This window comes from Nelumbo lutea, chromosome 1 (genome assembly GCF_056320005.1).
Source record: "Nelumbo lutea isolate HS-2025 chromosome 1, American lotus-T2T, whole genome shotgun sequence".
In the NCBI taxonomy this organism is placed as follows: domain Eukaryota; kingdom Viridiplantae; phylum Streptophyta; class Magnoliopsida; order Proteales; family Nelumbonaceae; genus Nelumbo; species Nelumbo lutea.
The window spans coordinates 72,313,909-72,329,819 of NC_142684.1; the positions used below are offsets into that span (position 1 = coordinate 72,313,909).

A 15,911-nucleotide genomic window follows, 5' to 3' on the forward strand; every position below is an offset into this window, starting at 1 on the left:
ATTACTTACTAATCATGACTCCAAGAGGACATAACCTTAATTTTGATTTGTATTCTACCATGTTCTGTATTGATTCAATAGCTGGAGATCTAGCAAACAATGAGCAGACTGATCTGCATTACATACTAATCATGATCCCATGAGGGCATTTTCCTTAATTTTGGTTTGTATTCTACTGTTCACATAGTTACCCAAGTCATAGCTAATGCTTTTGACTTGTGAGCCTGTTCAATGTGAATCAATTCACAAGTCGGTTCATGTCAATCTGCAGAAACTAATAAATAGGGAAGCAGTTAGATGAGATAAAAAAATTTCTATTTGGTTAGACTAAAAGAAGAGTTGTAATATTGGTATTATTAACCTAGTACTTTGGTAATGGTTTAATGGCACTTGGACTAACAAGTGTGAGAACACTTGTATAAAAGGCTTAAATTTGAGAGCCCACTCAGGAAAAAAGAGGTTAAATGAATTTTAATTCAAAATAAAAGTGCATGTAGAGTGTCCTAGGTCTTACTCTAGTTCTAAATTCGTGTTGCTTCCCAATTTAAATTAGAAAGCCATCTCATGCCCTTTAATAACAAATCAAATAAAATTTTGTCTCCTATCCCTATTAAACCAGATCATCTAAGAATTATGGCCTTATATAAAAGGACTTAAGTAAACCGGAATTATAACTAAGCAAGAGCAATAAATCAGGTAAATATGGCCTTACAAAAGGACTTAAATAAAGCAGTACACATTAAAAATGAACTTCAGCTCCAAATGGAGGAATTGGATGAAAGTATGCATCACTACTACCCCTTCCTTTTCTGTCTTGGTTAATGGGAGGGCATGTGGTCACCTTAGGAGCTGAAGGGGTTTAAGGCAGGGAGACCCCTTATCTCCTTTGCTATTTCTATGTGTGATGGAAGTTTTAGAGAAATTAACTTGGAAGGCAGTAAATGGGGGCTTTTTGGAAGGTTTTAGTGTAGGAGAAAATGGGGCTATTCGCTTTTTTATTAGTGGTATAGATACATTTATAGAAGAACATAGTTTATATTAAACATAATGTATTGTCTATAGCCTTAAACAGGCTATATCCAGTTCATAACGTAGAGCTGAGAGTTAGTCTTAACATGACCTGGCCCAAACTGATCACATCTTCAAACCCCAGGCTTAAAGGTAAACTTCCAAGTCTTGAGGTAGACCTGCATATAGGACAGAGATGGGCTTAACTTTTCGGTCTATTTATTTAATTGGTCAAGCTTATCATGGCCTGGCCCAAACCTTGTGTTACGTACTTGACCAATATGGCAACAACCTTAAAGACTGTTGGAATGCGTCTAGCCAAGCCATAACCTTTAGGACTGCAACATACCATCACACTTCCGCAGCTGATCTCCTGGCGGTTTCACTTTGGGCTGCTTTCACTCTAGCGGCACGTAGTCCTCTCCATGATGGCTCTCACTTTGCCAGCAGGTAGCCCTTTCCCTCTAGCACTTTTCACTCTGCTCCAGGTAGTCCTTTCTGTGACAGCTCTTGAGATGTGGTGGTAGGCTCTTATACCAGTTGCTATGTACTTGACCAATATGCCAAAAGCCTTAAGACTGTTGGAACACGTTAAGCCAAGCTGTTTAATCCTCAGGACCATAACATCTTGCCCATGTTCAAACCCCAGGTCTAGGATAACCTTTCCAAGTCCTGTAAGGAGTGGATAAAGATACAAGGCCTTTTGAATGGCTCTAATTTTCTTCTTCCTCTTCATGTAACTTCTTTCCTATCGGTAACCATCCACTTATGATAAAAAATGTGATATATCCAATGATCATGTTCCATGAATCCCACTGTCCCTAGGTAGCCTCAGCTACCATTCCCATCTACATCCATTTGTATAATTGTATTTACAGAATAACTAGAGATCAGATCTAGTCATCCCCATAATACATTTGATTCCTGTTCACCCTTTGTTTGGCTTAGGCATCTACCTTACTGTTTGCCTCTCTTGATGTCCATTGAAAATAAGTCTTCAATTCGTGTTATAGTTTCCTAACTTCTGTCAAAGTATGTCTGTACTGCTATGGACCTAGGCTGTTATTTAACAAGCATCCCACAGTAATACAAGAATCACCTTCCACCAGAATATCTCGTTACTTTTCAAGCTTTAACCTTGGTGTAACACAAACAATCCAACCCTTAATGAGTGTCCTTGATCTGAATATAAAGCCAAAATCACTCCATTCCAATCTCTGAACATCTCACCAATGTCAGACCTTCCTTGGTTCCTTGCACTACTCCCATCGTAGTTTAATTTGATGCATGTTGGGAAGCTTTCAAGAATAAGGTGTTACAGTCCTTGCTAAGGTGAAATTTGATACACATAGCCATCCCCCCCACTACGTCATCCATGGAGAAAGAGTTGAGGATGGACAATAATTCCAATGAGCCATTCTATTATAGCCTCCTTTTGAGTGGAATTCTTTGTTGTATATTCTTCAGTTCTCTTGAGAGGGATTCCTCTCCTGTAACTTCATGTATTTTATTCATAGGAAAATTACTTAAGCTTCCCTTGTTTTCTAATTTCTAATAAAAACTTTAACCCCTGCTCCCCTTCTATGAAGTATCTTCAAATGGAGATGTTGAAATTCTGACTAATGAGGGAGGTTTAAATTTAGCCCAACTAATCATTTTCTGTTCACTTGATGAAGTGAACTGTTTCGACTGCTGCTATAGTAGTCCGAACAGGAAGAAGAAGAAGAAGAAGAAGAAGAAGAAGAAGAAGGGTCTGTCGAAAATCTGATGGTTTACCCATCCAGTCGACCCCCTTAATCTATATTAGATTCTAATAACGTTTACAAAGACAGAAATGCCCTTACTTAAGTGTGGGCAGAGTAACTCTAATAACACTGCCACATAAGCAAGTTACTTAATAAACAGAAGAAGACTAAACTACCCCTATTCGGCACATCTTAACACTTCCCCTCAAGCTGGAGAATATATGTCATATAATCCCAGCTTGTTACGTAGATAGTTCACTTTCCCTAAGCTTAGAGCTTTTGTAAACAAATCTGCCCACTGGTCATTGGAGCCCACATGTTCTGTATTTATCTCTCTGGCAAGAACCTTCTCTCTCACAAAGTGGCAATTAACCTCTATGTGCTTTGTTCTCTCATGAAAGATAGGATTGGATGAGTGCCCACTGGTCATTGGAGCCCACATGTTTTGTATTTATCTCTCTGGCAAGAACCTTCTCTCTCACAAAGTGGCAATCAACCTCTATATGCTTTGTTCTCTCATGAAAGATAGGATTGGATGAGATATGTAGTGCAGCTTGGTTGTCAGTACAATTTCATAGGTTTATCCATGTGAAACCCAATTTCTTGTAGGAGATTCCTCAGCCACACTAATTCACAGGTAGTGTGAGCCATGGCTCTATATTCGGCTTCAGCACTGCTTTTGGTTACAACCGTCTGCTTTTTACTCTTCCATGTCACAAGATTTCCTCCTAGAAATGTGCAATAGCCTGTAGTAGATCTTCTGTCACTCACTAAGCCTGCCCAGTCTGCATCTGTATACTCAACTACTTCAAGTTTTCCTCCTGGTTTATACAATAGGCCACGGCCTGGTGCTCCTTTCAGATACCTCACAATTCTAAGGACTGCATCCCAGTGAGGTATACGAGGGTTCTGCATGAATTGGCTCACCACAATGACTACAAAGGAGATGTCGGGTCTCGTGATAGTCAGATAGTTCAGCTTTCCCACTAGTCGTCTATACCTTCCAGGATCTTCAAATACTTCTCCTGTATCATTGCTCAACTTAACATTTGGTTCCATAGGGGTCTCAGCCGGTTTTGCACCTAACAGTCCTGTTTCTTCCAATAGATCAAGGATATATTTCTTTGGCACAGATTCACACATTGTTTTGACCTGGCAACCTCTATTCCCAAGAAATACTTTAATGTTCCAAGGTCTTTTGTTTGAAAATGATTTTGCAGAAATACCTTTAGTTTGCCAATCCCCAATTTATCACTACCAGTGATGACAATATCATCCACATAGACCACTAATAAAATCTTCCCAGCTTTTGAGTCATAGCTGAACACTGAGTGATCAACCTGGCATTGTTTCATTCCAAAACTCTTCACCACTTCACTGAACTTCCCAAACCAAGCACGTGGAGATTGCTTCAACCCATAAATTGCTTTCTCCAGCTTGCACACCTTACCACCCTCCCCCTGAGCAACAAACCCAGGTGGTTGCTCCATATATACCTCCTCCACTAGATCACCATGGAGGAAGGCATTCTTTATGTCAAGTTGAAGGAGAGGCCAATCATACATAACTGCCAAGGAAATTAGAACACGAACGGAACCAATTTTAGCCACCGGAGAGAATGTCTCCATGTAGTCCACACCATACAACTGTGAGTAACCTTTAGCAACAAGTCTGGCCTTCAGACGCTCCACACTACCATCTGGCAAGTATTTCACAGTATACACCCATTTACAGCCCACAACATGCTTCTCAGGTGGGAGAGTAGTAAGTTCCCACGTTTGAGTATGTTAAAGAGCAGAAAGTGCCTCCTCCATTGCCCGCCGCCATCCAGGTGAACTAAGAGCTTCTTGAACATTGTTAGGTATGGATATAGAAGACAAAAGTGAAACAAACTGGTGATGTGAGGCAGAAAGACAAGATAATGAAACAAAATTGGAAATGGGATGGAGTGTAGAACTATCCGTAAGGCAATGGGTAGGTCAAGATCTGAAGGTTTAGCAATAGGAGCCATGAGAGGATCCGCAAATGAGGTAGAAGCAGGAGGAGGGGCCGGTGTCGTTCGACGTGTATACACTTGTCGGATTGGTGGTCGTTTAGTGGTGACCTGCACTGGATGAGGAGATGAGTCTACTCCAACAACAACCTCTAGAACTGAATCATCATTGACAGGAAGAGGAAGAGGAGGTAAGGGTGAGGATAAGGGTGCTTCATGACTGGAGAAGAAGGGGACAGACTCAAAAAAGGTGACATCAGGGCAGACATAGCACTTTCGGGCAATGGAATTATAACACTTGTACCCTTTTTGAGTCCAAGAGTAGCCAAGGAAGACACATTTAATTGAGCGTGCATCTAGCTTGTCTATTCCAGGACTCAAATTATGAAAAAAGCACACACAACCAAAGGCACGAGGAGTTAATGGAAACGGAGATAAAGTGGGAAACAAGATGGAGAAGGGGGACCGACCATGAAGAATAAAAGAGGGCATCCGATTAATGAGAAAACATGCAGTGAGTATAGCATCACTCCAAAACCGTTGGGGAACATGCATGTGGTGAAGCATAGACCGAGCAATTTCAAGAAGATGACGATTCTTCCCTTCAGCCACCGCATTTTGTTGAGGGGACACGAGGTCTGATGAAGAATGCCATGCTGTTCTAAATACTGTTGAAATGCAGTAAGAAAGTATTCACGACCATTATCTGAACGGAGAACTTTGATTGGAACACCAAATTGTGCGTATTTCAGCATGGAATTTTTGAAAAATGGAAAATAATTCACTTCTTTCTTTCATTAAGTAAATCCATGTCATTCTTGAACAATCATCAATAAAGGAGACAAAATACTTGTACCCATTATAAGACTCTATTTTGATTGGACCCCAAACATTTGAATGAACCGAAGAAAAAGGACTCAACATACAACTCTCAACTCTTGGACTGAAGGACACACGACGGTGTTTACTAAACTGACATGACTCACATTGTAAAACTGACAACTGACTCAATGATGGAACCAACATCTTGAGAACCTTGAGAGATGGATGTCCCAGTCGACAATGCCATTGTAGAGGAGTAAGGGAAGTCTGAAGTGCAATTGAAGATCCACTGCCGTCAAGGTAATACAATCCACCAGCTTCATGCCCCCCACCAATCTTCTTCCCCGTCTTGAGATCCTGAAAAACACAAGTGGAAGGGAAGAAGGTAACATAATAGTTAAGAGCTTTGGTTATTTTACTAATAGACATAAGATTGAATGGAAACTTAGGTACATATAAAACAAATGATAAGGGGACAGAAGCCAAGTCAACATTACCAATACCACAGATGGGAGATGAGGACCCATTGGCAAGTGTAACAGTTTGTGATGTGGAGGTTTCAGAAAGAGAAGAGAACACACCTGGAGTCCCGGTCATATGATCTGAGGCTCCAGAGTCAATAATCCAGGAAGGAGTTTTAGATGACATGCAAGCGATACCTGATTGGGCATATGTGACAGTGGTATGCTGTGAAGTAGTTTGAAGGAACCGTTCATACACATCACGCGGAACACTCACCATCTCCCTCCCAGAAGTAGATGTAGATGTGGGAGGTGTTAGGTCTGCCAGTTTATTGTCACTAATAGCAACCTCGCCTGCTACAGCATGATTAGCCCATTTAGAGGGAGGGCCATGTAGGTCATAACAGAAATTCACTGTGTGTCCATCCCTACCACAATGAGTACACTTCCTTGTAGAGTTATTTTTTCCTTTGCCACGGCCTCCCCCTGAGTCACGGCCACCCCGACCAATCATGGAATTTCCACGGCCCCCTCTGGAATGACCTCCCCCTCTTGTACTATATCCACCACCTCTAGCTGTCACAAGTGCTGATCTATCATACTGTGTGGGGTTCTCTGTCTGGCCCAAAGAAATTCTACGAAGTCTTGAGAATACTTCCTCATGTGTAGGAAGAGTGGAGCCCCCCAGTATTTGAGCTCTAACTGGTTCATATTCCGACTTCAGCCCCACTAAAAATCTTGTAACATCTAGCTGCTCCCTTTGTTGTTGTTGAACTTGAATATCTGGAGTAAGGGGATGATAGACATTGAGTTCATTCCTTATATTCTTCATGCAGGCATAGTATTCTTCTAGTATTTTGGTTCCTTGTTGTAAATCAAAGTACTCCTGATACAACTGATATACTCTTGTTGTGTTATCTTGTCCAGAATATAGCTTCTTAGCATGCTCCCATATATCCTTAGCCGTATCAAGGAACATGAAGTTGGCACTGATTTTGGGTTCCATACCATTCCACAGCCAAGTCATGATTTTTTGCATCTTCTTGTTCCCAATCATCAAACCCTAGAGAGTCAACCGGTGGCTTCTCATCTCTTACATGCTTTACTTTCTTCTTTGCCTTGAGAAAAACTTCCACTGATTTAGCCCATGGAACATAGTTCTCCCCATTTAGCTTAATTGAGGTCATTTGTACCCCTAGGTGGTCGGAGGAAATTACTACACTAGGTTTCTGATCATTGTAGTCATCTCCTATTGTTGCCATTGTACTCTTTCACAGTTGTCTCTAACTTTACTTCTCAGCTACAAGCTGATTGATGTTGTTCACAGTTTGATATTTCAGCACCTATTGCAGCCTCTAAACATCACTGCTGACTTCACACACTTGTTCTTATTCACACTACTGCTGACTTCACACACTTAAGTCCCACATAAGCATCAGTTTACCATTCACTAATCACAAGTAGAGGCCCTCTTACAACCACTCAAGCACCACAACACAGCCAAATCTGCTGCACCCAGTTCAGACTTGTTTAACACACTTAAGAGGGCATTACACAACCACAAGGAGTTCGGCAAGGTCACTGCATTCTACCTTACACCACTCGGCCACTTACAGCAGCCCTAACACCATTCGGCTACTGCACACACAGCCCTTCCTAGGGCAACAATGAACCTAGTTCTCTAGGTTCTACTCAGTACTAACAGTTTCTTGTAGGGTTTCTACCTAGAAATATAAGTAACACTAGAAGAAGAGAAAACCAACCTTCCTTTGAGAATATCAATCAACCATTCACTGCTGAAGTCACTTTCCTTGTTGAAGAAGGTTATGCGCAGCAGAGAGACAAGCTGTAATGTTTCTGACCTAGGGCGAACCAGTTCTCTCCATCGACTGACCAGAAATGAAGGTGAAGAGTCACGAACAATGCTGAGGTGCTTTACCAACTGACTTAGGTCAGGAGCATGGCTCTGATACCATGTTTCGACTGATGCTACAGTTGTCCGAACAGGAAGAAGAAGAAGAAGAAGAAGAGAAGAAGGGTCTGTCGAAAATCTGATGGTTTACCCATCCAGTCGACCCCCTTAATCTATATTAGATTCTAATAATGTTTACAAAGACAGAAATGCCCTTACTTAAGTGTGGGGCAGAGTAACTCTAATAGCACTGCCGCATAAGCAAGTTACTTAATAAACAGAAGAAGACTAAACTACCCCTATTCGGCACATCTTAACATGAACAATGAAACCCACTTAAATAAAGTGAATCAGCTGTTGGGAGGTAATTCAGTAAATCTTCACCCCAATAAATTTCTCATGGGAAAAAACAGGATTTTATCAGTATTTTCCATCAGGACAATTAATGAAAGGGGCACCTGCATAAGCAAGTTACTTAATAAACAGAAGAAGACTAAACTACCCCTATTCGGCACATCTTAACATGAACAATGAAACCCACTTAAATAAAGTGAATCAGCTGTTGGGAGGTAATTCAGTAAATCTTCACCCCAATAAATTTCTCATGGGAAAAAACAGGATTTTATCAGTATTTTCCATCAGGACAATTAATGAAAGGGGCACCTGCATATTCATTTGAAATGTGAAGGGAGGTTTTTGTGGAAGATCAAAGTACAGGGGAGACCTTTGTTGAACCGAAAAAAGTAGAGGGAAGGTTTAAGTATTTATCAGAAATTACAAGGCAGTTTTAAGTAATTTTGTCTTTTATTCACTCTTTCTGGTATAGTTGTTTTATTATATATTGAAAGAGTGATTCTTTTCATTCATGACTGCCTCAATTAGACTAAGCTCATCTACTGCTATTATTAGTCTGCATGGAGTCTAATAATACTTTGACAACACACAAGATGACCTTCATCAGGTGACAGATCCTAGGATCTATTTCATTTAGGCCCAAATTCATCTGTGTCACATTAATTTGTAGTCTGAAATTTATTCAGGCCTTTGAATGTCATCTGCAACACTTAATGAATAGTCAAATTTTTAAGTGACCAATGGTAGGAACCCTTTTACCACACAAATGAAACTGAAACCTGTACCATGGCACAATGTGTTACTGCATACTGTAATCTGTATTCCCTTCTGGAACAAAGCCACAAGGTACAGTCAACAGAACATGATTCTAGCAGCAGAACAGTTTCAGCCTCCATACAAACAACTTATAGACTGGGTGGAAAAGAGAAGCAGAAAAATATTTCCACCAACCTCAAATCATCTCTAATTTTGATGCTCTTGAATAGAAAAGAAGAAGAAAAGAGAAGAAGAGAGCAGAGAAAAGGGAAAGGATTGCCAAAAAGTGATGGGGTGCTGCCCCACTTGACTTATATATTAGGGTGTTCAAATAAGAGAGGATATTACCAGAATATCCCTGATTAAAACTTAACAGAAAAAACACATAAAACAGGCCCACTAACGACCCATTAACAGCTCTAATAACATTCCTAACAACAGATGCCAAACCATTTCTGCAAGCAGATCTTTTTCCAAGGTACTACAATCACAAAGCCACACTGTATTTTTGGCTATCCCATGAGGTGCTTTCGTACAGTTCCTGAAACCACTTGTACAGCATGGGGGATGTCAGCATTACTGCGTCCTTCAATTTGTTACTTGGTTTAATCATGAATGCAGAACTATTTTTAGTTAGAGTAAGTGCTTGAGATGTTTATGTGTGATAACAAGCTATTAATGTTTAAGTTTCAGTTATTCCAATTTATGTTTTCTAGAGCAGCCACAGATAGAAATAGTCATTTCCATATAATAAGGTGACACCTTTAACTAACAAAATATATGATCAATTGCAGGTCCTTGTAAGAAACGTGCCCCCGGATCCTGATGAATCAGTTAGTGAACTTGTTGAACATTTTTTTCTGGTTAACCACCCAGATCACTTCCTCACTCATCAGGTTGGGTCTTTAAATTCCTGCAATACCATTTTTTTTCTTGAAAATCTTGGGCAAGGATAAAAAAATGCTGGTTAAAAATTAATGGTATATATTTAATATATTCTGTTAATCTGTTTGGTTTTTACCTCTGTATTTTTCATTAGAGGGTTGTAGTCTGATTTACATTTCATATTAAAACTGTTGACAAGAACAATTACAATTTTTCGATAAAAAGTAGAATTAAATATTTTCTTCACTATTTTTAGGCATTGATTATAAGGGATGAATACACACTTAATTTAGTTCTAAACATCCACATTTTATTTAAATATTCAATTCTCATCTGATTTAAGTACACAAACTCAAATGCTACATATATAGATAAGTTGTACTGTTGATCACAATCAGGGTGAAGAATCCCTGTTTCATTTGTCATCTTAAACTGTTTCTGAACATGTCCCCCAAGGATATTGAAGAGGCCAAAAGAGATGCCCAGTGTCCCCCATCCCCCAACCAAAAGCCACATGCATACTCATAAACAAAGGGGGCGAAACAAAAGATATGTTGATATGGACAAATGGCATAATTTTTTTGGGTAAGAAAGTGAGTATTTTATTATATTTCAAGGGGACTAGGTGTCCCATGTTCATGGTATAAATGGACTGTACTGGATGACTCATGAACAATGTATACGGACCATAATTCTATACAATATCTGTATCCTGGAATGAGGGGCCATTAATTCGTGTAATGGTAAAATCTTGGTCTGTCAAGTGTGAGAACACAGGTTCAAGTCTAAGAGTGGCCACTTTGTGCCAAAAATACCAAAGTTTATGACCATATTCAGTCCACTCCTCCCAAGACCCCAGATTACTGAGACCAACATTGGGTAATGGTCTTTATTCCAATGTTGTCAAAATCTTATGATTCACGATACAACATTGGCTGTAGTTGGAAGCTTCCTGGTCTGAGCAACATTGTATAGAATCTTATGTAGTTGGAAGCTTCCTGGTCTGAGCAACATTGTATAGAATCTTATGTGGTTGGAAGCTTCCTGATCTGAGCAAGAAAGGGAAGTTGGTCTGGAAAACAATTCCTGCAGCTGTCCTGGTCACAGTCTGGTCTGAAAGGAACAGTCGTGTCTTCTGCAACAGAACTAGAGCTCCTGATTCCTGAAGATCTGCTCAAGTTGGCAGTTAATAGGCTTGTTTCTTGGCTATCTGTAATTTCAGAATGTCTTTCAGTTCCTGGATTCCCACTCTATTTGAGACTTGTAATGTAGTATCTTTCCTGGTGTTTTCTCGCCAGGTTGCTGTTGTACTGTAATTTTCCTTCATCAATAAATCTTCTTACTTCACCTTTCAAAAAAATAAAAAATAAAAACTATACAACTCGCAATTTTAATCATGAATCCAAAGGGTTTCAATTCAAATCTTATGTCTAAATCCTTTTCGACAAAAATCTTACAATTTTTGTTTGAATCCTACGATTTGTTTTATAAATCTTACAATTGATACGTTTCATGTGATTCATTGTGATTTAAATCAATTTCAATTTTGTAATTTTGTTTTGTTTATACTTAGTTTTGTCAAGGGTAGCTTGTTTAAAGACCTAATTAGAAATTAATTTATTATGTAAGTTGGATTGGAAGTAGGGTAGAATTACTTTTCTACATATATTTTTCCTTTTAGCATATCTATATTTAATCTTTTGACAAGTTTGAAAAAAATAGAAATAATCTTACGATTTACGATACAATTCACAATTCAATTTGATTCTACTTTCTTGTCGGTTAGTAGAAATAAATTAGCCTCTCGATCCTCCCAATATTCCTCTTTAGTGACTTGGTTTTATGCTCAAATATTCTAAGGTTCCTCTCCTTCCAATTAGTCAAATAAATTGTAGAAGGGTGAGATTCCACAGGATTCTTCCTCTTCTAGAAAAGCCTCCGGTTGGCCAAGTCTGAATTGATGTCTTAATGTCAGGATGCACAACCCATTCTTAAAGAATTTGATAAAATGGTAGCACATATGATGAGAATATGGGCATAACAGTAGCAAGTGGGAGAATGATTCTTCAACTGTATTCTTTTAGATAACCCAAAATGCCTCTCCAAACAAAACTATAGAAAATGGAAGTAGAGAAGGAATATCAACATTTTACTGTAGCACCATATGTGCTAACAATTACTCCTCCAAAGTGCATTTTTTCAATCCTAAAAACCAACAAAGCTTTGTTCATCCTTCTAATGAGTGTCAAGCCGGTGCTGACATTTTCCCTTTCCTCTCACCATTACGTTCATCACAGAGAAGTTCTTTTCCCTTTTTCTCTAAGGCCTCTGTTACAAAAGCTAGGATGGTGATTAGGGACAAAATGAGTAGATAATTCAGAAAAAAGGCACTTTTACTTAAGATATTCTTTTCTATTAATAATTTGATGCATGTCAATGAATTGTTGAGTTCTTATTGAAGAAACTTACCTTGATATCTGATGTTTGCTTGCTTTGCTTAGTTAGTTGCTTTGATAGCTGATGTTGAAAACTGGCATGCAATTATATGAGGCATTCCTCAAATTTTATTGTAGTATATATTAATGTATCCAAACATCAGTCCAACTCTACATGCTGAGCCACTAATTCTCCTTTCAGTTTATGGAAATTAAAGAAACTACAGTACCTTATGCAGTGACATGCCTTATAGTTAAAGGATCAATCCACTCCAAAGTAGGATTTTCGTTGTTTCCAAATATGAAATGGATAAGGAGTTGTTGAGACACATTCTACTAGAGGCTGAGGAGGATCTCTGGCTACTTGGATTTTTTATTTTTTTATTTTTTTGAGAAAAGTTAACTGAATTCATTAAGAAAAAAGATGGGTACACAAAGAAGGTGTACAAAGAAAACAAACAGACAGGGATCAGACCCCTGAAAATTACATAGGAGGGATCTTGTTTTGCTAAAAGAGCACCTAATTTTGTTAATCCATCTGCAAGAGCATTGAAATCCCTTGGAGTCCAGCACAGATGAACGTTGTATTTGCCAGTAGGTCCCTTGCTTCTGTCAGAAAATGACTGAGTCTCCACGGCCCAGCTTCCTGTCTTCCTAACCACTTTATGGTGTTTGCTGAGTCTCCCTCTATGGATAGATGCTGAATGCCTAGTTTGTTGATTAGTCTGATTCCTATAAGTGCAGCCATCACTTCTGCCTTTGTGGAGTCAGCTATACCTATCGGCCCACTGTATAACCCAGCAAGTGTTCCCATTTTCATCCCTTAAAACTCCTCCAATGCCAGCAGTTCCAGGGTTGCCTGAGGCACTTCCATAAAAAATTAGGGTGCAAGTTCATTCCCTCATATGTAAGGGGGTCCCCTTTTGATGGGGAAGAGGGGTGAAGGGAGGGAGGAGAAAAGGAAAAAGCCAGCATCCCTGTTTAAGTCGTTTATAGAGACTCCTTTAAATTTGTCTGAGTTGGAAGCCCACTGATTACATTTAAAGGTAATGTGAGAGATCAGATCACTCTTCGTCTTAGCCTTGTTCTCAAACAAGCGGTTGTTCCTTTCTTCCCAAACTCTCCAAAGTACAGCATGCAGAATTATTTGCCAATAAACCTTACATCTTTTACTCAGTCCTTTACCTTGCCATTGATGGAGCAAATCCCGGAGGTGATCTGGGGCAACCCATCTGTACCCAGCTAGCTGTAGAAAATGGCTCCAGATGTCCCTGGTTTCCTGGCTGTGAATGAGGAGATGGTCAGTTGATTCCCCTGCTCTCAAGCAAAGGATGCAGACATGTGGGGAGATGGAAAGTCTGCCAAAATTCTTCTTCTGCAATAGCTCAAAAGTGTTTATCCTGTGCAGACAGGGCTCCCATACAAAGAAACACACTCTATAGGGGATGTAGTTGCACTAGACCTTCTTGAAAGTGAAGAGATAATTCTGCTCCTCTGCAACTAGGACCTTGAAGAAAGATCGCCTATAGGGTGAAGTTTCCAGACACGGGAGTCTAGGTAATTAGGGGAGATGTAGACTTCTCTGAGGGAGAGCAGGAGTTCAGTTAGCTCATTGATCTCTGACTCCCTTAAGGGTCTTCTAAGACTCAAGTTTATGTTGCTCTCAGTGGGTAAAGAGGGGAGGCATTGGGATATGGTGGTTTCTTTGTTTAGGTTGAGGTTAAAAAGTCTAGGGTAGGAAACTGCTAGAGTAGTATTGCCCCACCACAGATCAGTCCAGAATTTTATTCTAGTACCATTACCCACTTTAAAACTGATGAAAGGAAAGAATTTGTTAGAGGTTGAGATGATACCTTTCCCAAGGGATCAATGAAGTTACACGGTTTGAATGAGGATTGCAGTCCCAACCATTGATGTCCAACCTGTACTTACTGGTGATGACATCCTCCCAAAGGGAGTTTGTTTCTTTAGGAAATCTCCACAGCCATTTTCCAAGTAGAGAAGTGTTCTTCTCTTTCAGGTGACCAATTTCCAGCTCTCTCACCTTTTTTGATTTGCAAGTCTGGGCCCAGCTCACTAGATGACTTCTTTTCTCCCCTCCACCATCCCATAGGAAGTCTCTTTGAAGTTTCTCTATCTGGGTTCTGATTTTGCTAGGAATTTGGTACACTAATAAGAAATAGGTGGGGAGGTTTGCAAGAGAAGTCTTGATGATTGTTAGCCTTCCCCCTTTTGATAGGTAACATCGTTTCACTTATTTTCGCATTTTTCCAACACTAGCTCCCAAAAACTTTGGCTTTTTGGGTTCCCACCCAAAGGTAAGCCTAAGTTGGTTAGGGGAAGGTTTTCCACTAGACAGTGCAGAATATCCTTGGACCTATCCACAAGAGCTTCTTCAACTGAATTGATTGTCACTATGCTACTCTTTGTGAAGTTAACCCTCAGCCTAGTAACTAGTTCAAAACAGTTTAGAACCCTTTTCACAATTGTTATGTTTTCCAAATCGGCTTCTAGGAAAAGAATTGTATTGTCTGCAAATTGGAGGTGGGAAATGTTTTTTTGCCTTGTCTACAAGCTGACTGAAAACATCCATCACCAGAGTGAAAAGAAGGAGAGAGAGGGGGCATCCCTGCCGAAGATCTCTACAGCCATTTTCCAAGTAGAGAAGTGTTCTTCTCTTTCAGGTGACCAATTTCCAGCTCTCTCACCTTTTTTGATTTGCAAGTCTGGGCCCAGCTCACTAGATGACTTCTTTTCTCCCCTCCACCATCCCATAGGAAGTCTCTTTGAAGTTTCTCTATCTGGGTTCTGATTTTGCTAGGAATTTGGTACACTAATAAGAAATAGGTGGGCAGGTTTGCAAGAGAAGTCTTGATGATTGTTAGCCTTCCCCCTTTTGATAGGTAACATCGTTTCACTTATTTTCGCATTTTTCCAACACTAGCTCCCAAAAACTTTGGCTTTTTGGGTTCCCACCCAAAGGTAAGCCTAAGTTGGTTAGGGGAAGGTTTTCCACTAGACAGTGCAGAATATCCTTGGATCTATCCACAAGAGCTTCTTCAACTGAATTGATTGTCACTATGCTACTCTTTGTGAAGTTAACCCTCAGCCTAGTAACTAGTTCAAAACAGTTTAGAACCCTTTTCACAATTGTTATGTTTTCCAAATCGGCTTCTAGGAAAAGAATTATATTGTCTGCAAATTGGAGGTGGGAAATGTTTTTTTGCCTTGTCTACAAGCTGACTGAAAACATCCATCACCAGAGTGAAAAGGAGAGAGAGGGGGCATCCCTGCCGAAGATCTCTACAGCCATTTTCCAAGTAGAGAAGTGTTCTTCTCTTTCAGGTGACCAATTTCCAGCTCTCTCACCTTTTTTGATTTGCAAGTCTGGGCCCAGCTCACTAGATGACTTCTTTTCTCCCCTCCACCATCCCATAGGAAATCTCTTTGAAGTTTCTCTATCTGGGTTCTGATTTTGCTAGGAATTTGGTACACTAATAAGAAATAGGTGGGCAGGTTTGCAAGAGAAGTCTTGATGAT

At 39.8% G+C, this 15,911-nt stretch overlaps 1 protein-coding gene across 1 annotated transcript in view; it reads left to right on the forward strand.

Annotated features, from left to right (window-relative positions):
* LOC148875285 (ERD (early-responsive to dehydration stress) family protein) overlaps positions 1-15,911 on the forward strand; it is a 58,839-nt gene that overhangs the window by 23,396 nt on the left and 19,532 nt on the right. The window contains exon 5 of the mRNA XM_088964405.1: positions 9,846-9,947. Within this exon, the coding sequence (XP_088820531.1) occupies positions 9,846-9,947 (102 nt within the window). The remainder of the gene's footprint in view (positions 1-9,845; positions 9,948-15,911) is intronic.